The 16,357-nt window shown below is 41.5% G+C and overlaps 1 protein-coding gene across 2 annotated transcripts in view; it reads left to right on the top strand.

Annotated features, from left to right (window-relative positions):
- ido1 (indoleamine 2,3-dioxygenase 1) overlaps window positions 1–16,357 on the top strand; it is a 47,717-nt gene that overhangs the window by 15,132 nt on the left and 16,228 nt on the right. For both annotated transcript variants that reach the window (XM_048618758.1, XM_048618759.1), the window contains exons 5-7: window positions 2,075–2,193; window positions 5,272–5,286; window positions 14,894–14,993. In XM_048618758.1, coding sequence (XP_048474715.1) covers window positions 2,075–2,193; window positions 5,272–5,286; window positions 14,894–14,993 — 234 coding nt within the window. The remainder of the gene's footprint in view (window positions 1–2,074; window positions 2,194–5,271; window positions 5,287–14,893; window positions 14,994–16,357) is intronic.

Below are 16,357 nucleotides of genomic sequence, written 5' to 3'. Positions count from 1 at the left end.
TGCTGCTTGGCCTGCTGTGTTCATCCAGCCCTGCACCTTGTTGTCTCGGATTCTCCAGCATCTGCAGTTCCTACTATCTCTTAATTTCTTCACTGATTTGTTAGAGTTTTATGTCATAGTTCAAAAGATGTTTGCACTACAGAAAATCCTGGTGGTAAAATCTGTATGTATACTATGATAAGGAGCCACTGTACAGGTTTGGGCTTGCATGACAATTCTCTATGCTGTAAATGCATGACCATGCATTTGTAGAACAGCAACAGGGCTGATTACGATTCTTTCCTTGGCTGCTGGCTTGTTACTAACGTCTAAATTATTCTTTCACAAGGATTTGGGTGTCACTGGGAAGGACAGCATTTGTAGGCCAATCATTACACTTGAACTGAGGGACTTGCGAAGACCATTCACAGGAAAGTTATCAGCCAGCCACATTGGTGTGGGTGTAGAGTCATATGCAGGCCACAGTGGGGAGGATAGAAGGTTTGCTTTTCTAAAAGGACACAATTGGACCAGACGGGTTTTCATGACAGTTGCCAATTGTTTCACGATTGTCATTGCTGAGAATAACATTCGCCTTCAGAGTTTATTGATTGAATTTAAATTCTACAAGCTGCTGTGGTGGGTTTTGAATGCACAACCCCAGGGGGTTGTCCTGGGCTCTGGATTGCTAGTCCAGTGACATCACCACTACAACTGTTTACATTGCTATAGTGTGGAGTCTGGGCAATCGCCGGGAACTATACAGCAAGAATTAAGAGTCATAATTGTTCTATAAGGCAATTAGTAACTGACATCACAAGATAATCTCTGCCCATTGGGATAGAAAGTTCCTGGGAGGAACTAACCAGTTGTTCAAATGAAAAAAAAACTTGCAAATGCTGGAAATCTGAAATGAAAATATAAAGTGCTGGAGAAACACAGGAGGTCTGACAGCATTTGTGGAGCCAGAAACAGTTAACGTTTCAAGTTCATTAATACCCTTTTTCAGAACTGCCAGTTGTTCAGTTGTTGAAATTCTAGTGTTAAGTCTGTGCAGCTAACAGTAATGTGGGCTTACTCATAACAGGAGCTTGATGTCTCTCAGGAGACAAACATGTAAATCGAGTGTAATGTAGCTCGAATGAAGTGCAATGTAAACCTTCACTGTTAATCAAGATTGAGCTAACCTTTGCTGAAGACTTTGCATGGTTATCCTTCGCACTGTGATATCAGAAATATAGGTGAATACCGATAAGAAGCATTGGTGGGAGTGGACCTACTCAGAAGTATCCCAGATGGTACAAGTGGACATGGCCAGGGCATCAAAATACCTGTCAGTTAATCCAGTAGTTTTGATAAATAGGTATTGTTTGAGTTCTGGGTAAGCTGATAATTGAAAGAGATTTTTTTGTATGATGAGCCTGTAAATGCCATGTAGATAATTTCCCAAAAAGGTTTATTTACAGATATTACTTCAACTGTGTTGCAACCTTCGACATAAATGAAATCACATGTTCAGATTCAACAATTTGCATTTATTTAATGTCTGTAAAGTTTAAAGAAAAGTCGCATGGCATAACTAAAATAAGACAGGAAACTGAAGAAATCCCGATGAGGAGAGGTGAACACAAAATTTGTTAGAAAAATGGTATAAGGAGATTTTTAACAGAAGAAAGTGCAAAGTGCAGAAAAAATATTCCAAAGCATAGAGTCTAGAAAGCTGAAGGGTACTTGACCGGCAGTAAACGATTAATTTCAAATGTTTGGTATTGATAGGGAGTCTGGAACTTAGGGGTCATGGTCCCAGGTTAAGGGGTCTGCCATTTCAGAGTGAGATGAGGAGTTTCTTTTTCATTCGGAAGGTTGTAGATCTTTGAAATAGTCACCCCAGAAGTCTGTAGTTAATCAGTCACTTAGTATGTTCAAGATAGAGGTCAATAGATTTTGGGTTGCCAAGGGAAATGTGGATACAGCTGGAAGATAAAATTTGAGACTGGAGATCAGCTGTGATTGTATGACAGCAGAGCATGCGTGAGGGGCTGAATGGCCTATTCATTTTCTTACTACTTATGTTCTTATTTATTTTAAACACCAGGTACTGCCCAAGAGTCTTGCAGTGCCATACTGTGAAGTATCCAAAATCCTTGGGCTACCACCTATCTTAGTTCATGCAGACTGTGTTTTAACAAATTGGAAGAAAAAAGACAGCAATGGGTAAGAACTTTGATTCTGCCATTCATGTATGCAGACTTTGCATGTTAATTTTTCCCTCCCTGGTGTTGTACTGGTAACGGTGAGAAAGATTGGTAAGAATGAAAAAAATTCAAATCTTGCTTCAAGAATATTTTTTCCAGTTTTCCATTTAAACTTTAAATGGCAATTTCAGAATTTGCTCAGGAGGGTTGACTACCTTATTTCCCTGCATTTGCATCTCATTAAGACCTTAAATGGCATAACCTGTATACCACTTCTAATTCTCCGCTACTTACCAGACAAACTAGACAGCATAAATTCTTGGCATGTAAATCGGAGTGGGTATCAGGTGGCAGCAACTCACTGAACGCAGGCAAATCGGACTAGTTTAGTTTGGGAACATGGTCAGCATAGACTAGTTGGACCGAAGGGTCTATTTCCATGCTGTATGACTCTATGCCTGCAAATCCCAGCTACCATCCAACTTTGTCTTCAACACAATGTCATTGGTCTTCCATGAATGCCATCTTCCTACTTCTACACAGGTTGGCATAACCTCACCACATCATCATGTCCACTCTTGAACCAACTTACCTACCACCTTGCCTTGGATCTCATAGGCATTTACGACTTGTGTGTTTCTGCCAGGTTGCTTTGTGTGCACATGTACCTTATGCATCTGCACAGGGTGCCTCTTATGGATCTTAGCTTGCTTTCATAGTGTATATTTGAATTGTGTTGTCTTACAAGTTTCCAACCTCTGCATACTTTCTGCCCCTTTTTTAGCACACAGTCTTCAGTGCTCATTTTCAGGCTGCAGGCCTCTGTGCCTTACATTAGTTTCTAAGACAGAGGGAGAGGCAGACAGCTTGTCATGATGGGAAGCACCAAATAGTCATGAATAAAGATGGATATGTTGCTCCATGGAACCAGGCTACATCAATGTCACAACTGAAGCATGTGTCATCAGATTTTGCAATAAACACACCACATCTGCTTGAAACAAATGGTTGTGTGTGAAAGTCATTGGGGAGCATGCTTCATCACATCATGAGGCGGAGACAGAAGATATAGCTTCTTACTATGAATAGGGTCATTTTTGTTCAGACCTGAAATGAAGCCTGTTGGAATATTTCTCTCGCATATCACTCTCTTTTTATAACTGTATAACTTTTTATAACTTTATAACTTTTTATAACCTTGGTAATCTACAGATCATACAGTCATAGAGTCATATTGCATGGAAATGGACCCTTTGGTTCAACCAGTCCAAGCCAACCATGTTCCCAAACTAAACTAGTCCTACCTGCCTGTACTTGGACTATACCCCTCTAAACCTTTTCTATTTATCAACTTATCCAAATGTCTTTTAAACATTGTAACTGTACCTCTATCCATCACTTTCTCTGGCAGATCACTTGACGCATGAATCACTCTCTACGTAAAAAAGTTGCCCCCCATGCCCTTTTTTAATCTTTCTCCTCTCACTTTAAGACATACCTCCTAATTTTGAACTCCCCTGCCCTAGGGAAAAGACCCTTGTCATTCACCTTATCTATTCTCCTCATGATTTTATAAACCTCAATAAATTCACCCCTCAACCTCCTATGCTCCAGTGATAACAGTCAGCCTAGCCAGTCTATTTTTATATTTCAAACCCTCCATTCCTGATTTATCTTTTCTGAAATGTCTCCTGGTTAATAATGTCCTTCCGATAACAAGGCAACCAGAATTGTACACAGTACTCCAGAAGAAGCCTCACCAATGTCCTAAAAAACTCAATATGACGTCCCAACTCCTAAACTCAAAGGTGTGAGCAATGAAGGCAAGCGTGCTAGATGCCTTCTTAACCACTCTGTCTACCTGTGATTCAAATTTCAAAGAATTATGCACCCATACCCTTTGATGACTTCAGTTTCTACCTATTTCTTCCATAAATATAGGCCAGGAACTTCATCACCACACCATTCTGTATTAGAAAATTCCACAAGTTCACCACCCTCTGAGTGAAGAAATTTCTCCTCACCTCAGTCATAAATAGTCCACCCTGTATTTTGAGACCAGGACCTCTTGTTCAATAGCCTCCTGGTCAAAAGAAACATCATCCCTGCATCCAGTCTGTCCGTCCCTCTCATAATTGTGTACATTTCATTAAGAAACTTTCTCAATCTTCTACACTCTTCTAAACTCCAGTGAATTCAGGCCTAGTTGACACAATCTCTCCACATACAATGTTTTCATCCCAGGAATCAGTCTGCTGAACCTTTACTGCATTCCTCTTCTGGCAAGTACATCCTTTCTGAGGTAAAAACATCAAAACAGTGCACAAACGTCCAGGTGTTATCTCACCAAGGCTCTGTACAGCTGCAGCAAGATGTCATTACTTGCGTGTACAAATCCTCTTTGCAATGGATGCCAACATATGATTTACCTTCCTGTTTGCCTAACATTTGCTTGCTGCATCTGCATGTTTTCAATCAGTGACTAGTTTACAAGAACACCTAGATTCTTTTGCATATCAAAATTTCCTAATCTATCTATTTAAATAATATTTTGTTATTCTGGTGAAGTGGATAACTTCATATTTGTGCATGCATTGCTGCATTTGCTATGTATTTGTTCACACACACAGACTGTTTAAACTGCCTTGAAGTCTCTTGATTTCCTCTTAACACTCATAATTTCTCGTATTTTTATATTATCAGCAAACTTGAAAATATTGCATTTGACTTGCTCAATGAAATAGTTGATGCCTTTGGGAATAGCTGGGGCTCAAGCACAGATCTGACACCATACTAACCAACACTTTCCATTCTGAAACAGTCCCATTAATTCCTATTCTCTATTTCCACTCTGCTATTCAAATCTTAGTCTCTGCTAGATATCACCCTCCATCCCATCTTGCGCACTCACGTCTTCTGTGGGACATTATTATGACTACAAATTCATATCACTTTCCATATTAAAATTATCACTTACATATTATATAAAATGTATGTGAATTTGTGACGGCTACTAATTGTTGCTTCTTGATGTAAACGGCAGAAAACGCTAAAATTTTCTTTTCTTTTCATATCAATCTTTGATGAATATTTCCAGGACAATGGAGCTGAGGTAAGGGCAATACTGTTCTTTTCTCCTTTGAGATGATGCCTTTTAATGTAGGAACAGATGTAAGCAGACAATGTGATGACAGAATTAATAGCCTCCTGTCAAATCTGAGGTCAATGCAACTTCTTTGCAGTTCAGTAAAAACAAGTCTACAACTGGTTCAATTTCATTCCAGTGGATAAAGACTCTTAAGATGCTTAGATAGAGATACAATAATTAGTTTTTTTCACTTGGCATGTTGAATTTTACTCAAATAGCTTTAGGCTTATGAAGTAAACTTACAGAATTTTCTGTTTCGAGATTAAAATGGGGAGTCAGTTCGATGACCACTACATTGTTGTGGTTTGTGAAAGTAAGAACTATGGGCCAAATAGCCTTTTACCGTATTCCATGTTTTCTCAAATTGTAAAGGTAACTTGTAATTTTACTGCACTTGTAAGTTTGCAACAGTTTCCCATCTTTTGGTGTGGGGAGGAAACCTAACTTGATCTCAGGAGGTTTAATTACACAAATTTATCAAACATCAGATGAACATGAGTTTATGCTTGTTCTTGGTTGCAACTTTGAAGCTGAATTTGATGTCTTATTTTTGAACACACAAATGCAGCTCCTGGATGGATCCATTAATTCCCAAGTCAGATGAAAAGAATTTTTGCCTCCTTTCTCAGCTGGGTTGTAAGGTTCCAAACTCCAATGGGTTTGAGAAGTATAAATTCACTGCAGGGCCTTTTTCTATGCTGTATGACTCTATGACCCTAGATTATAGACAAATCTGTGTACAACCTTGAAACAGTTGGCATTGCACTTGTATTTTGTGTACCTTATTAAAGTCATCATAGAATGATAGCTTATTCTGATATGACAATAGAATATCAGGATGAGATGTGGTAGTAGTGATAGAGTCATAGTCATAAAGTCATACAGCATGGAAACAGACCCTTTGGTCCAACTTGTCCACACCAACCAGGTATTCTGAAGTGAACAAGTCCCAGTTGCCTTTGTTTGGTCCTTGTCCCTGAAAACCTTTTCTATTCATATACCTGTCCAAATGTCTTTTAGATGCTGTAATTGTACGGACCTAGCCACTTCGTCTGGCAGCTCATTCAATATTTCAGCCTCTGCGTGAAAAAATTGCCCCTCAGGTGTTTTTAAATCTTTCCCCTCTCACCTTAAACCTATGCCCTCTAGTTCTGGACTCCCGCCCTGGGGAAGAAAGACCTCGGCTAGTCACCTTCCCTATGTCTCTCATGATTTGATAAACTTCTTTAAGGTCACCCCTCAGCCTCCGACGCTCCAGGTAAAAATATCTCAGCTTATCCAGCCTCTTCTTAAAATTCAAACCTTGCAAATATTTTCTGCACCCTTTCCAGTGTAACAACATCCTTCTGATAACAGGGTGAGCAGAATTGTATGCAATATTCTACAAAGGGCCTTACTAATGTCTTGGACAGCTGGAACATGACGTCCCAACTCTTGTACTTAATACCCTGACCGACGAAGGCAAGTGTGCCAAATGCCTCTTTCACCATCCTGTTTACTTGTGACCGCACTTTCAAGAAACTGCTTACCTGCACCCCTAGGTCTCTCAGTTCGACAACACACCCCAGGCGCTACCATTAACTATGTAATTCATGCCCTTGTTTATCTTAGCAAAATACAATATCTCCCATTTATTGAAATGAAACTCCACCTGCCACTCTTTGGTCCAATGGCCGAGCTGATCAAGACCTTGAGATACTCTGAGATAACCTTCTTCACTGTCCACTATCTGACCAGTTCTATTGTCATCTACAAACTTACTAACCAACTAAACGTACTATATTCTCATCCAAACAATTTATATAAATAACGACTATCAGTGGACCTAGCACCAAGCCCTGTGGCACACTGCTGGTCACAGACCTCCAGTAAGAACAACAACCCTCTGTCTCCTACCATCAAGCCAATTTTAAATCCAAATGGCTAGTTCTCCCTGTATCCCATGTGATTTAACCTTACTAATCTGTCGACTGTGCAAAATCTTATCGAAGGCCTGCTAAAGTCCATGTAGACAACGTCTACTGCTCTGCAATCATCTATCTTCTGAGTAAACTCTTCAAAAAAACTCAAGTTTGTGAGACACTATTTTCCCTATGCAAAGCCATACTGACGATCCCTAATCAGTCCTTGCATTGCAAAATGCATGTAAATCCTGTCTCTCAGAATCCCCTCCAACAAATTACCCATGACTGACGTCAGACTCACTGGTCAATAATTCCATGGCTTCTCCTTGCAGCCTTTCTTAATCAGTGGCACAACAATCACCACGCTCCAGTCTTCTGGCACCTCACCCGTGGTAGTCGATGATATGAATATCTTTTCCAGGGGCCCCACAATTTCTTCCCTAGTTTCCTACAATATTTTTGGGTGCACCTGATCAGGGTCCGGAGATTTATTATCTTTATGTGGTTTAAGACCTCTAGCACCTCTGTTATAATGTGGACTCTTTTCAAGATATCACTATTTATTTCCCCAAGTTTCTTAGCTTCCCTGTCTTACTCTACAGTAAATACTGATGTGAAAACTCATTTAGTATTTCACCCATTTCCTGTGATTCCACACATAGACGGCATTATTGACATTTAGGGGCCCTATTCACTCTCCAGTTACTGTTCATTCACCCCTTATGAGTGTCATAACATTCCTGCCATTCATGCTGTCCTACGTTGAACAAGAGTCTTCAGCTTGATTGAATCTGCGCGATAATAATTATCTGCTGCAAGTCTGGTTATCTGGCTATAAAGACTGGTTGTACCAACTGTTGATGAAAATGGGGACATATCTTTGTATTCACACACATCGACAACCTACGTCCTGCACTTACATCCTGTGAGTTTGAGCAGGAGTGGAATTTTCAGGGGCGTATAGCCAGTATGATCTGGAGAACACAACTGAAGCATGTGACTATTTCTTGCTACAAAGACAAGCATTGACCACTGCATGTATCTGTAATTCACTGAAAGGATGATCCCACGGAAATTAAAACAGCCATGTTTGATACAATAATGGGTGTATTTCTATGAGTGGTTAAGGACATTCAGAAGCCTTTGGAAAGAACACTGTCTCTGCTGTTTCAATCCCAGGTTCCATCATGTTGACTGCTAAAATTATCGATCTTCCCAGTTGTGGCATGTATCATCTGGGCAGGCATGAAGATCCATCCAAGAAAACTTGAATGTTCTGATGAACAGTCACTGGACTTGAAATGTTAACTGTATTTTCTTCCCACAGGTGTTGCCAGACCTGCTGAGTTTCTCCAGCAATTTCTGTTTCTCTTTCAAAATTTGAATGTAAGACAAACGTGTGAGTGTGTTTTTCTCCAATCTACTTTGGAGGTTCTATCACTAAAAAGATTTTCACGAGCACCATCTTTGAGATCTCCAGTCATACAGTCATTCAGATACACACCACGGAAACAGACCCTTCGGTCCAACTCATCCTGACCAGATATCCTGTATAAATCTAGTTCCATTTGCCAGAACTTGGCCCATATCCCTCCAAACTCCTCCTATTGATGTACCCATCCAGATGCCTTTTAAATGTTGTAACTGTATCAGACTCCACCACTTCCTCTGGCAGCTCATTCCATATATGCACCACTTTCCGTGTGAAAAAGTTGCCATCAGGTCCCTTTTATACCATTCCACTCTCACCTTAAACATATGCCCTCTAGTTTTGAACTCAGCCCCCCACCCTGGGGAACAGACCTCGTCCATTTACCCTAAACATGCCCCTTATGATTTTATAAACTTCCATAAGGTCACTCCTCACCCTCTGACGCTCCAGGGAAAATAACCCCAGCCTATTCAGCCTCTTGCTATAGCTCAAACCCTGGTAACATCCTTGTAAATCTTTTCTGAACCCTTTCAAGTTTCACATCAACCTCCATATAGGAGGGAGACCAGAATTGCACGCCATACTTCAAAAGTGGCCGAACCAATGTCCTGTACAGCTCAACATGACCTCCCAACTCCTATACTCAATGCACTGACCAATAAAGGCAAGCATACGATACGCCTTCTTCACTGTCCTATCTAACTGCAACTCCACTTTCAAGGAAATATGAATCTGCACTCCAAGGTCTTGCTATTCAGCAACACTCCCCAGGCCCTTGCTGTTAAGTGTATAAGCCCTGCCCTGAATTGCCTTTCCAAAATGCAGCGCCTCACGTTTATCTAAATTAAACTCCATCTGCCACACCTTGTCCCATTGACCCATCTGATCAAGATCCCGTTCTATTCTGAAGTAACCTTCTTCGCTATCAAGTACACATCCAATTTTAGAATCATCTGCAAACCTACTAACCATACCTCCTATGTTCACATCCAAATCATTTATATAAATGATGAAAAGCAGTGGACCCAGCACCGATCCTTGTGGCGCACTGCTGATAACAGGCCTCAGTCTGAAAAGCTACCATCCACCACCACCCTTTGTCTTCTACCTTTGAGCCAATTTTGTATCCAGATAGCTAGTTCTCCCTGTATTCCACGTGATCTAATCTTGCTAACCAGTTTACCATGAGGAACCTTGTCAAATGCCTTACTGAAGTCCATATAGATCACATCCACTGCTCTGCCCTCATCAATCCTCTTCATTAGCTCCTCAAAAAACTCAATCAAGTTGATGAGAGATGCATGCACAAAGCCATGTTGACTATCCCTAATCAGTCCTTTCCTTCCCAAATACATGGAAATCCTGTCCCTCAGGATTCCCTCCAACACCTTGCCCAGCACTGTGTCAGACTCACCGGTCTATAGTTCCCAGGCTTTTCCTTACCACCTTTCTTAAACAGTGGCACAACATTAGCCAACATCCGGTCTTCTGGCACCCCACCTGCGGCTATCGATGATACAAATATCTCAGCAAGAGGCCCAGCAATCTCTTTCCTCATTTCCCACAGAGTTCTACCATACACCTGATTAGGTACTGGAGATTTATCCACCTTTATGCATTTGAAGATGTGCAGCACCTCCTCCTCTGTAATACAGACATTTTACAAGATGTCGCTATTTATTTCCCCACCTTTTGTATCTTCCATATCCTTCTCCACAGTAAACACTGATGCAAAATACTCATTTAGTATTTCTCCCAGCTCCTGTGGTTTCACACATTGTTGATCTTTAATGGGCCCTATTCTCTCCCTAGTTACCCTTTTGACCTTCATGTATTTGTACAATCCCTTTGGATTCGTCTTAACCCTGTTTGCCAAAGCTGTTTCATGTTCCCTTTTTGCCCTCCTGATTTCTCTCTGTAGCATACTCCTACTGCCTTTATACTCTTCCAGGGATTCACTTGATCCTTGTTGTCTATACCTGACATGTGCTTCCTTCTTTTTCTTCACCAAAACCTCAGTTTCCCTAGTCATCCGGCATTCACCACACCTTCCAGCCTTGCCCTTCACTCTAACAGCAACATACCATCTCTGGACTCTCGTCATCTCAATTTTGAAGGCCTCCCATTTTCCAGCTGTCCCCTTACCTGTGAACATCAGGCCCCCCCAATCAACTTTTGAAAGTTCTTGCCTAATACCGTCAAAAATCGGCCTTCCTCCAATTTAGAAATTTAACTTTTAGGTCCGGTCTATCCTTTTGTCGCTATATTAAAACTAATAGAATTATGGTCACTGGCCCCAAAGTCGTCCCCCATTAATGCCTCAGTTACCTGCCCTGCCTTATTTCCCAAGAGTAGGTCAAGTTTTGCACCTTCTCTAGTAGGTCCATCTACATACTGAATCAGAAAATTTTCTGATACACTGAACAAATTCCTCTCCATCCAAGCCTTTAACACGATGGCAGTCCAAGGCTATGTTTGGAAAATTAAAATCTCCTATCATAACCACCCTATTATTCTCACAGATAACTGAGACATCCTCACAAATTTGTTTCTCAATTTCCCGCTGAGTACTGAGGGGTCTATAGCACAACCACAATAAGGTGATCATTCCTTTCTTATTTCGCAGCTCCTCATATATAACCTCCATGGACGTATTCCCAGGAATATCCTCCCTAAAGTACGACCATAATGCTATTCTTAATCAAAAACGCTGCTCCCCTTTCTATCTTTCCGATAGCATCTATACCTGGAACATTAAGCTGTCCATCCCTGAGTCACATTTCTGAAATTGCTATGGTATCCCAGTCCCATGTTCCCAGCCATGCCCCGAGTTTAGCTGCCTTACCTGTTAGGCATCTTGCATTGAAATAAATGCAGTTTAACTTATCAGTCCTATCTCATTCTCTGCTTTGTTCTTCCCTGCCGTAACTGTTTGACTTACTCCTTTCCCCACCTGTCTCAGATTGCTTTTTTTCCTCACTAGCTTCCTGGGTCCCACCACAAACCACCCTCCCTCCCCAACCTCTTAGTAATTTAAATCCTTCCAAACAGCTTTAGCAAATCTCCCCTCCAGTATATTAGTCCCATTCCAATCTGTCCTTCTCAGAGGTCACTTCTTCTCCAGAAGAGATTCTAATGATCCAAAAATGTAAATCCTTCTCCTCAGCCACACATCGGTCTGCTCTATCCTCCTTTTCCTACCCTCACTAGCTTGTAGCAGTGGGAGTAATCCAGATATTATTCCCCTCAAGGACCTCTATTTTTAAATTGCTGACTAACTTCCTATATTCTCTCCTCAGAATCTCGTCGTTATCTCTTCCTATTTTGTTAGTTCCAACGTGTACAACGACCTGCTGCTGGTCCCTCTCGCCTTTTTGATAATATTCTGCACCCTCTCCAAGTTATCCTTGATCCTGGCCAGGAAGGCAACACAAAGTCTGTCTGTGCCTCTGACTAGAGAATCCCTCGTCACAATCGACCACATGGAACCTGGCGTACTCCTTGTTACGTTAGAGCCAGTTTTGGTCGCAGAAACCTGGCTGTCAGTGCTACATTCCCCTGAGAGTCCACATCTTCCAAAACAGCATACTTGTTTGATAGGGGGATAGCCATAAGAGACTCCTGAACTACTTGCCTCCTTCTCCTACCTTTCCTGGAGGTCACCCATCTATCTGACTGTACCTTCAGTTAATCTTTCTTTCTGCAACTGCCATCCATCCCCAGATTCTGGAAATTCCTCATTGCCTGTAACTGTCACTCCAACCAATCCATGTGATCTGATAGGATTCACAACCAAGCATACTTTCTGCAGTCATAATCATCAGTAACATGGAGTTTAACCCTGAAAAGTGTGAGGTGGTTCATTTTGGAAGGACAAATTTGCAAGCAGAATACAGAGTTAACGGAAAGATTCTTGGCAGTGTGGAGGAGCAGAGGGATCTTGGCGTTCATGTCCACAGTTCTCTGAAAGCCGCCACCCAGGTGGATAGAGTTGTTAAGAAGGTGTTTGGTGTGTTAGCTTCATTAATAGAGGGATTGAGTTCAAGAGCCGTGAAGTTATGCTCCAGCTATACAAAACCCTGGTTCGGCCACATCTGGAGTATTGTGTCCAGTTCTGGTTGTCTTATTACAGGAGAGATGTGGAAGCGTTGGAAAAGGTGCACAGGAGATTTACCAGGATGTTGCCTGGAATGGAGGGAAGCTCTTATGAGGAAAGGTTGAGAGAGCTAGGGCTTTTCTCTTTAGAATGACGAAGGATGAGAGGTGACTTGATAGAGGTGTACAAAATGATCAGATGTATAGATAGAGTGGATAGCCAGAGACTTTTTCCTGGGGTGGAGGTAGCTATTACGAGGGGGCATAGTTTTAAAGTGAGTAGAGGTAGATATAGGGGAGACGTCAGAGGTAGGTTCTTTACTCAGAGAGTGGTAGGGGCGTGGAATGCATTGCCGGAGAGGGTAGTGGAGTTGGCCTCATTAGGGGCACTTAAGCGGCTATTAGATAGGCATGTGAATGATGGTATAAGGTAGGGTTGGAGGTTAGATAGACCTTAGGTTTAGGGTAAAAGTTCGGCACAACATCGTGGACCGAAGGGCCTGTACTGTGCTGTACTGTTCTATGATCTATGGAAATTCTCCCTAATCTACCACATCCGACAGGAAGAGCCCATCACTCTAGTAAAGCCCATCTTCGCATCTTAACAATCTGCAGACCCAGAAAATAGCACAGTCTTATTGCGCTAAAAACACTGCTGCAGGCTAATTTAGTACTATGTTTTATATTTGTAAAGTTTAATCAAGAGACAGATCTCAATAAAAAGCATACAATCAAAAACTATGGCTGTAGGATTTCGACCACTGCTTCCACAGGATACAGTACAATCCAAACCTTGGACTGATTAGACCGAATGGTCTGTTTCCGTGCTGCATGACTCTGTAACTGTAAGTGTGATGCATGTTCCCGGGGTATGTTGGGATATTACTGAGATTCTGAAACTGCCTAAAATCTCTTGACAAATGCTAACTAATCTGATAGGAATTGTACTCAAAGCAAACAATGCTGTAAATCACAGCGGGTCAGGCAGCATCTATGGAGAGAGCAAGCAAATGTTTGAAATCTAGATGACTCTTCATTAGAGCTGATGTGAAGTGTGGAGAGGGCAGCATTTATGCTATAGTGGAGGGGGGTGGAGTGCTGGGGAAGAAGGGGTGTTTATTGAGCAGATTAAGTGGTCAGAATGTGAGAATAGCAGAACAATGTTGTGTCTAACTGTCAAACTGGAAAGAACAGTCCCACTGCCGTGGTGGGAGGGGAGAGAGGACATGGTGACAGAGATTACAACAAGTAAAGCTAAGGAAAGTTGAGGAATGAGAGGGTGTTCACAATCTGAAGCTTGTAAAGTGCCTAGTCTGAAGATGAGATGTTGTTCCTCTAGTTTGCGCTGTGATTTGCTGGAGCACTGCAGCATTCTAAGGACAGTCAAGTGGGCACGTGAGAAGGATGCTGTGCTAAAATGTCCAGCTACGGGAAGGTCAGAGTCATTTTTGCACATAGAGTAGAAGTATTCTGCAAAGTCTGCGTTTGGTTTCTCCAATGTACAGTAAGCCACATTGGGTGCAGCAAATGCAATAGACCTGATTGGAGGAAGTACAGGTGAAATGCTGCTTCACCTGGAAGGGCTGTTTAGGCCCTTGGACGGTAAGCAGGGAGGAGGTGAAGGAGCAGGTATTGCTTCTCCTGCGGTTACATGGGAAGGTGCCGTAGGACGTGGGGGTGTGATGTTGCTGGCCAAGGAATGGACTAGGGTATCCCGGAGGGGCCGGTCACTGCGAAATGTAGACGGAGGAGTGAGGGGAAAATGTGTTTGGTGGTGGTCTGCTGAAATTATCTCGTTTTTTATTTCACGATTCCAGAGCTTGCTGTTTCTCATTTGATATTTTCATGTTTTGTGACTTGAAACCTAACCTTTTCTTCCGTATGTGCCCTTTTTCTAACTGTTACTTTGAATGTTTGATAATTACAAATCATCTCTTCAAAGAAGTCTCATCCCAACTATCTTCAGTGTAAAAGAAGTACAAATTGAACAGGTCAAAACTTCAAGGATAAGATCTGTACATTGGAACATAGTAAATTGTATTGAGAATTGATAACAACCTGTCAGAGAAAGGTTTACTATTCATAGCGTTTTAAGTTGGGACTAAGCATGGTCATTAGATGGTAATACCTTTTCTTCCAGAAATTTGGACATTATCTTCAAATTGCCAGGAGGAGACAGCGTCAGAGGATTCTTCCTGGTGACACTCGATGTGGAACTGGCAGCAGTACAAGGCATCAAGGTACACAAAATAAAAGATAAAACTTGTTACAAAATCCAAGTAGGAGAAATTTATAAAATAATGAGAAGTATGGATAGAGTTGAAGGAAGTTGACTTTTTCTTAAGATGGGGAATTTCAAGACTAGGGGGCACACTTTTAAGGTGAGAGGAGAGAGATTTTTAAAAAGACACTACAAGCAAATTTTTTACACAGAGGGTGGTTCATGTGTGGAATGAACTTCCTGATGAAGTGGTGGATGTGATACATTTACAACATTTAAAAGACATGTGGATGGATATATGAATAGGAAAGGTTCTGGGAGGGATATGAGCCAGGAGCAGGCAGGTGGGACTAGTTTAGTTTGGGATTATGTTTGGCATGGACTGATTAGACCAAAGGATCTGTTTCCATGCTGTATGACTCTATGACACTAAGTGAGATGCATGTTCCAGGGGTATGCTGGGATATAACTGAGATTATAAAACTGCCTAAAATCTACCAGTAATTTACTGTTTAAGTTGGTTGTCCAGGATCTATTTTCTGGGTCAGTTAACTCAGATGACTGAACAGTTCATTTACAGCAGAGTGATACCAGCAGGGTGGGTTCAATACACACAATGGCTGTGATTACCATTAAGGACACTCCTCAGCCTCTCCCCTCACCTGACGTTAGGTTATCACCACTAGTTATCTCTCTCGAATGAGAACAGCCGATGGTCTGGTATGACCACGGCGACTTAACCTTTTTATTTACTGAATAAAAATGCACTGGGTTTCAAATGGCTGACACTATCAAACAAACTGTTCATGGCCCAACAAGTGTGTTTAAACATACAATTTCTGATTTAATGAAGTTTCTATCTGTTACATTTCTAAACTGGGACTCGTATGTCTCAATCAATGTTGTGCAATTTTCTTGCCTAAATCAGCAGCCTCAACCCTCAGAATTGACTGGTTTATGAAATCCTGTTCAAAACGTCCATCAATGCCATCCTTGGCTGTTCTACAGGAAGAAAGTGACAATGCCTTCTTTACACCTGTCCGCATTTCTCTCTCTGTTAAGGGATGCTCGGCCTTTAGTCAATTTATGTTAGGAACAACACCACTGAGATGAAGAGATCATAAGAACATAAGAAATAGGAGTAGGAGAAGTTGGACAGTCCATCGAACTCACTCTGCCATTTAATAAATTCACGGATGATATCGCTCAATCTCTACACTTCTCAATTCCCTCAGTGCTCTAAAATCTGACAGTCTTAGTTTTGATATGCTAAATTTCTACAGCTCTGGATTTGAGAATTTCAATGATTTGCAACCTATGAGTGAAGCAATTTCTCTTCATCTCAGTCCTAAATGACAAGTCCCTCATTATGAAGCAATGATC

The sequence above is a fragment of the Rhincodon typus genome, chromosome 40, assembly GCF_021869965.1.
Source record: "Rhincodon typus isolate 14 chromosome 40, sRhiTyp1.1, whole genome shotgun sequence".
Taxonomy (NCBI): domain Eukaryota; kingdom Metazoa; phylum Chordata; class Chondrichthyes; order Orectolobiformes; family Rhincodontidae; genus Rhincodon; species Rhincodon typus.
This window is presented reverse-complemented; position numbering and strand designations above follow the sequence as displayed.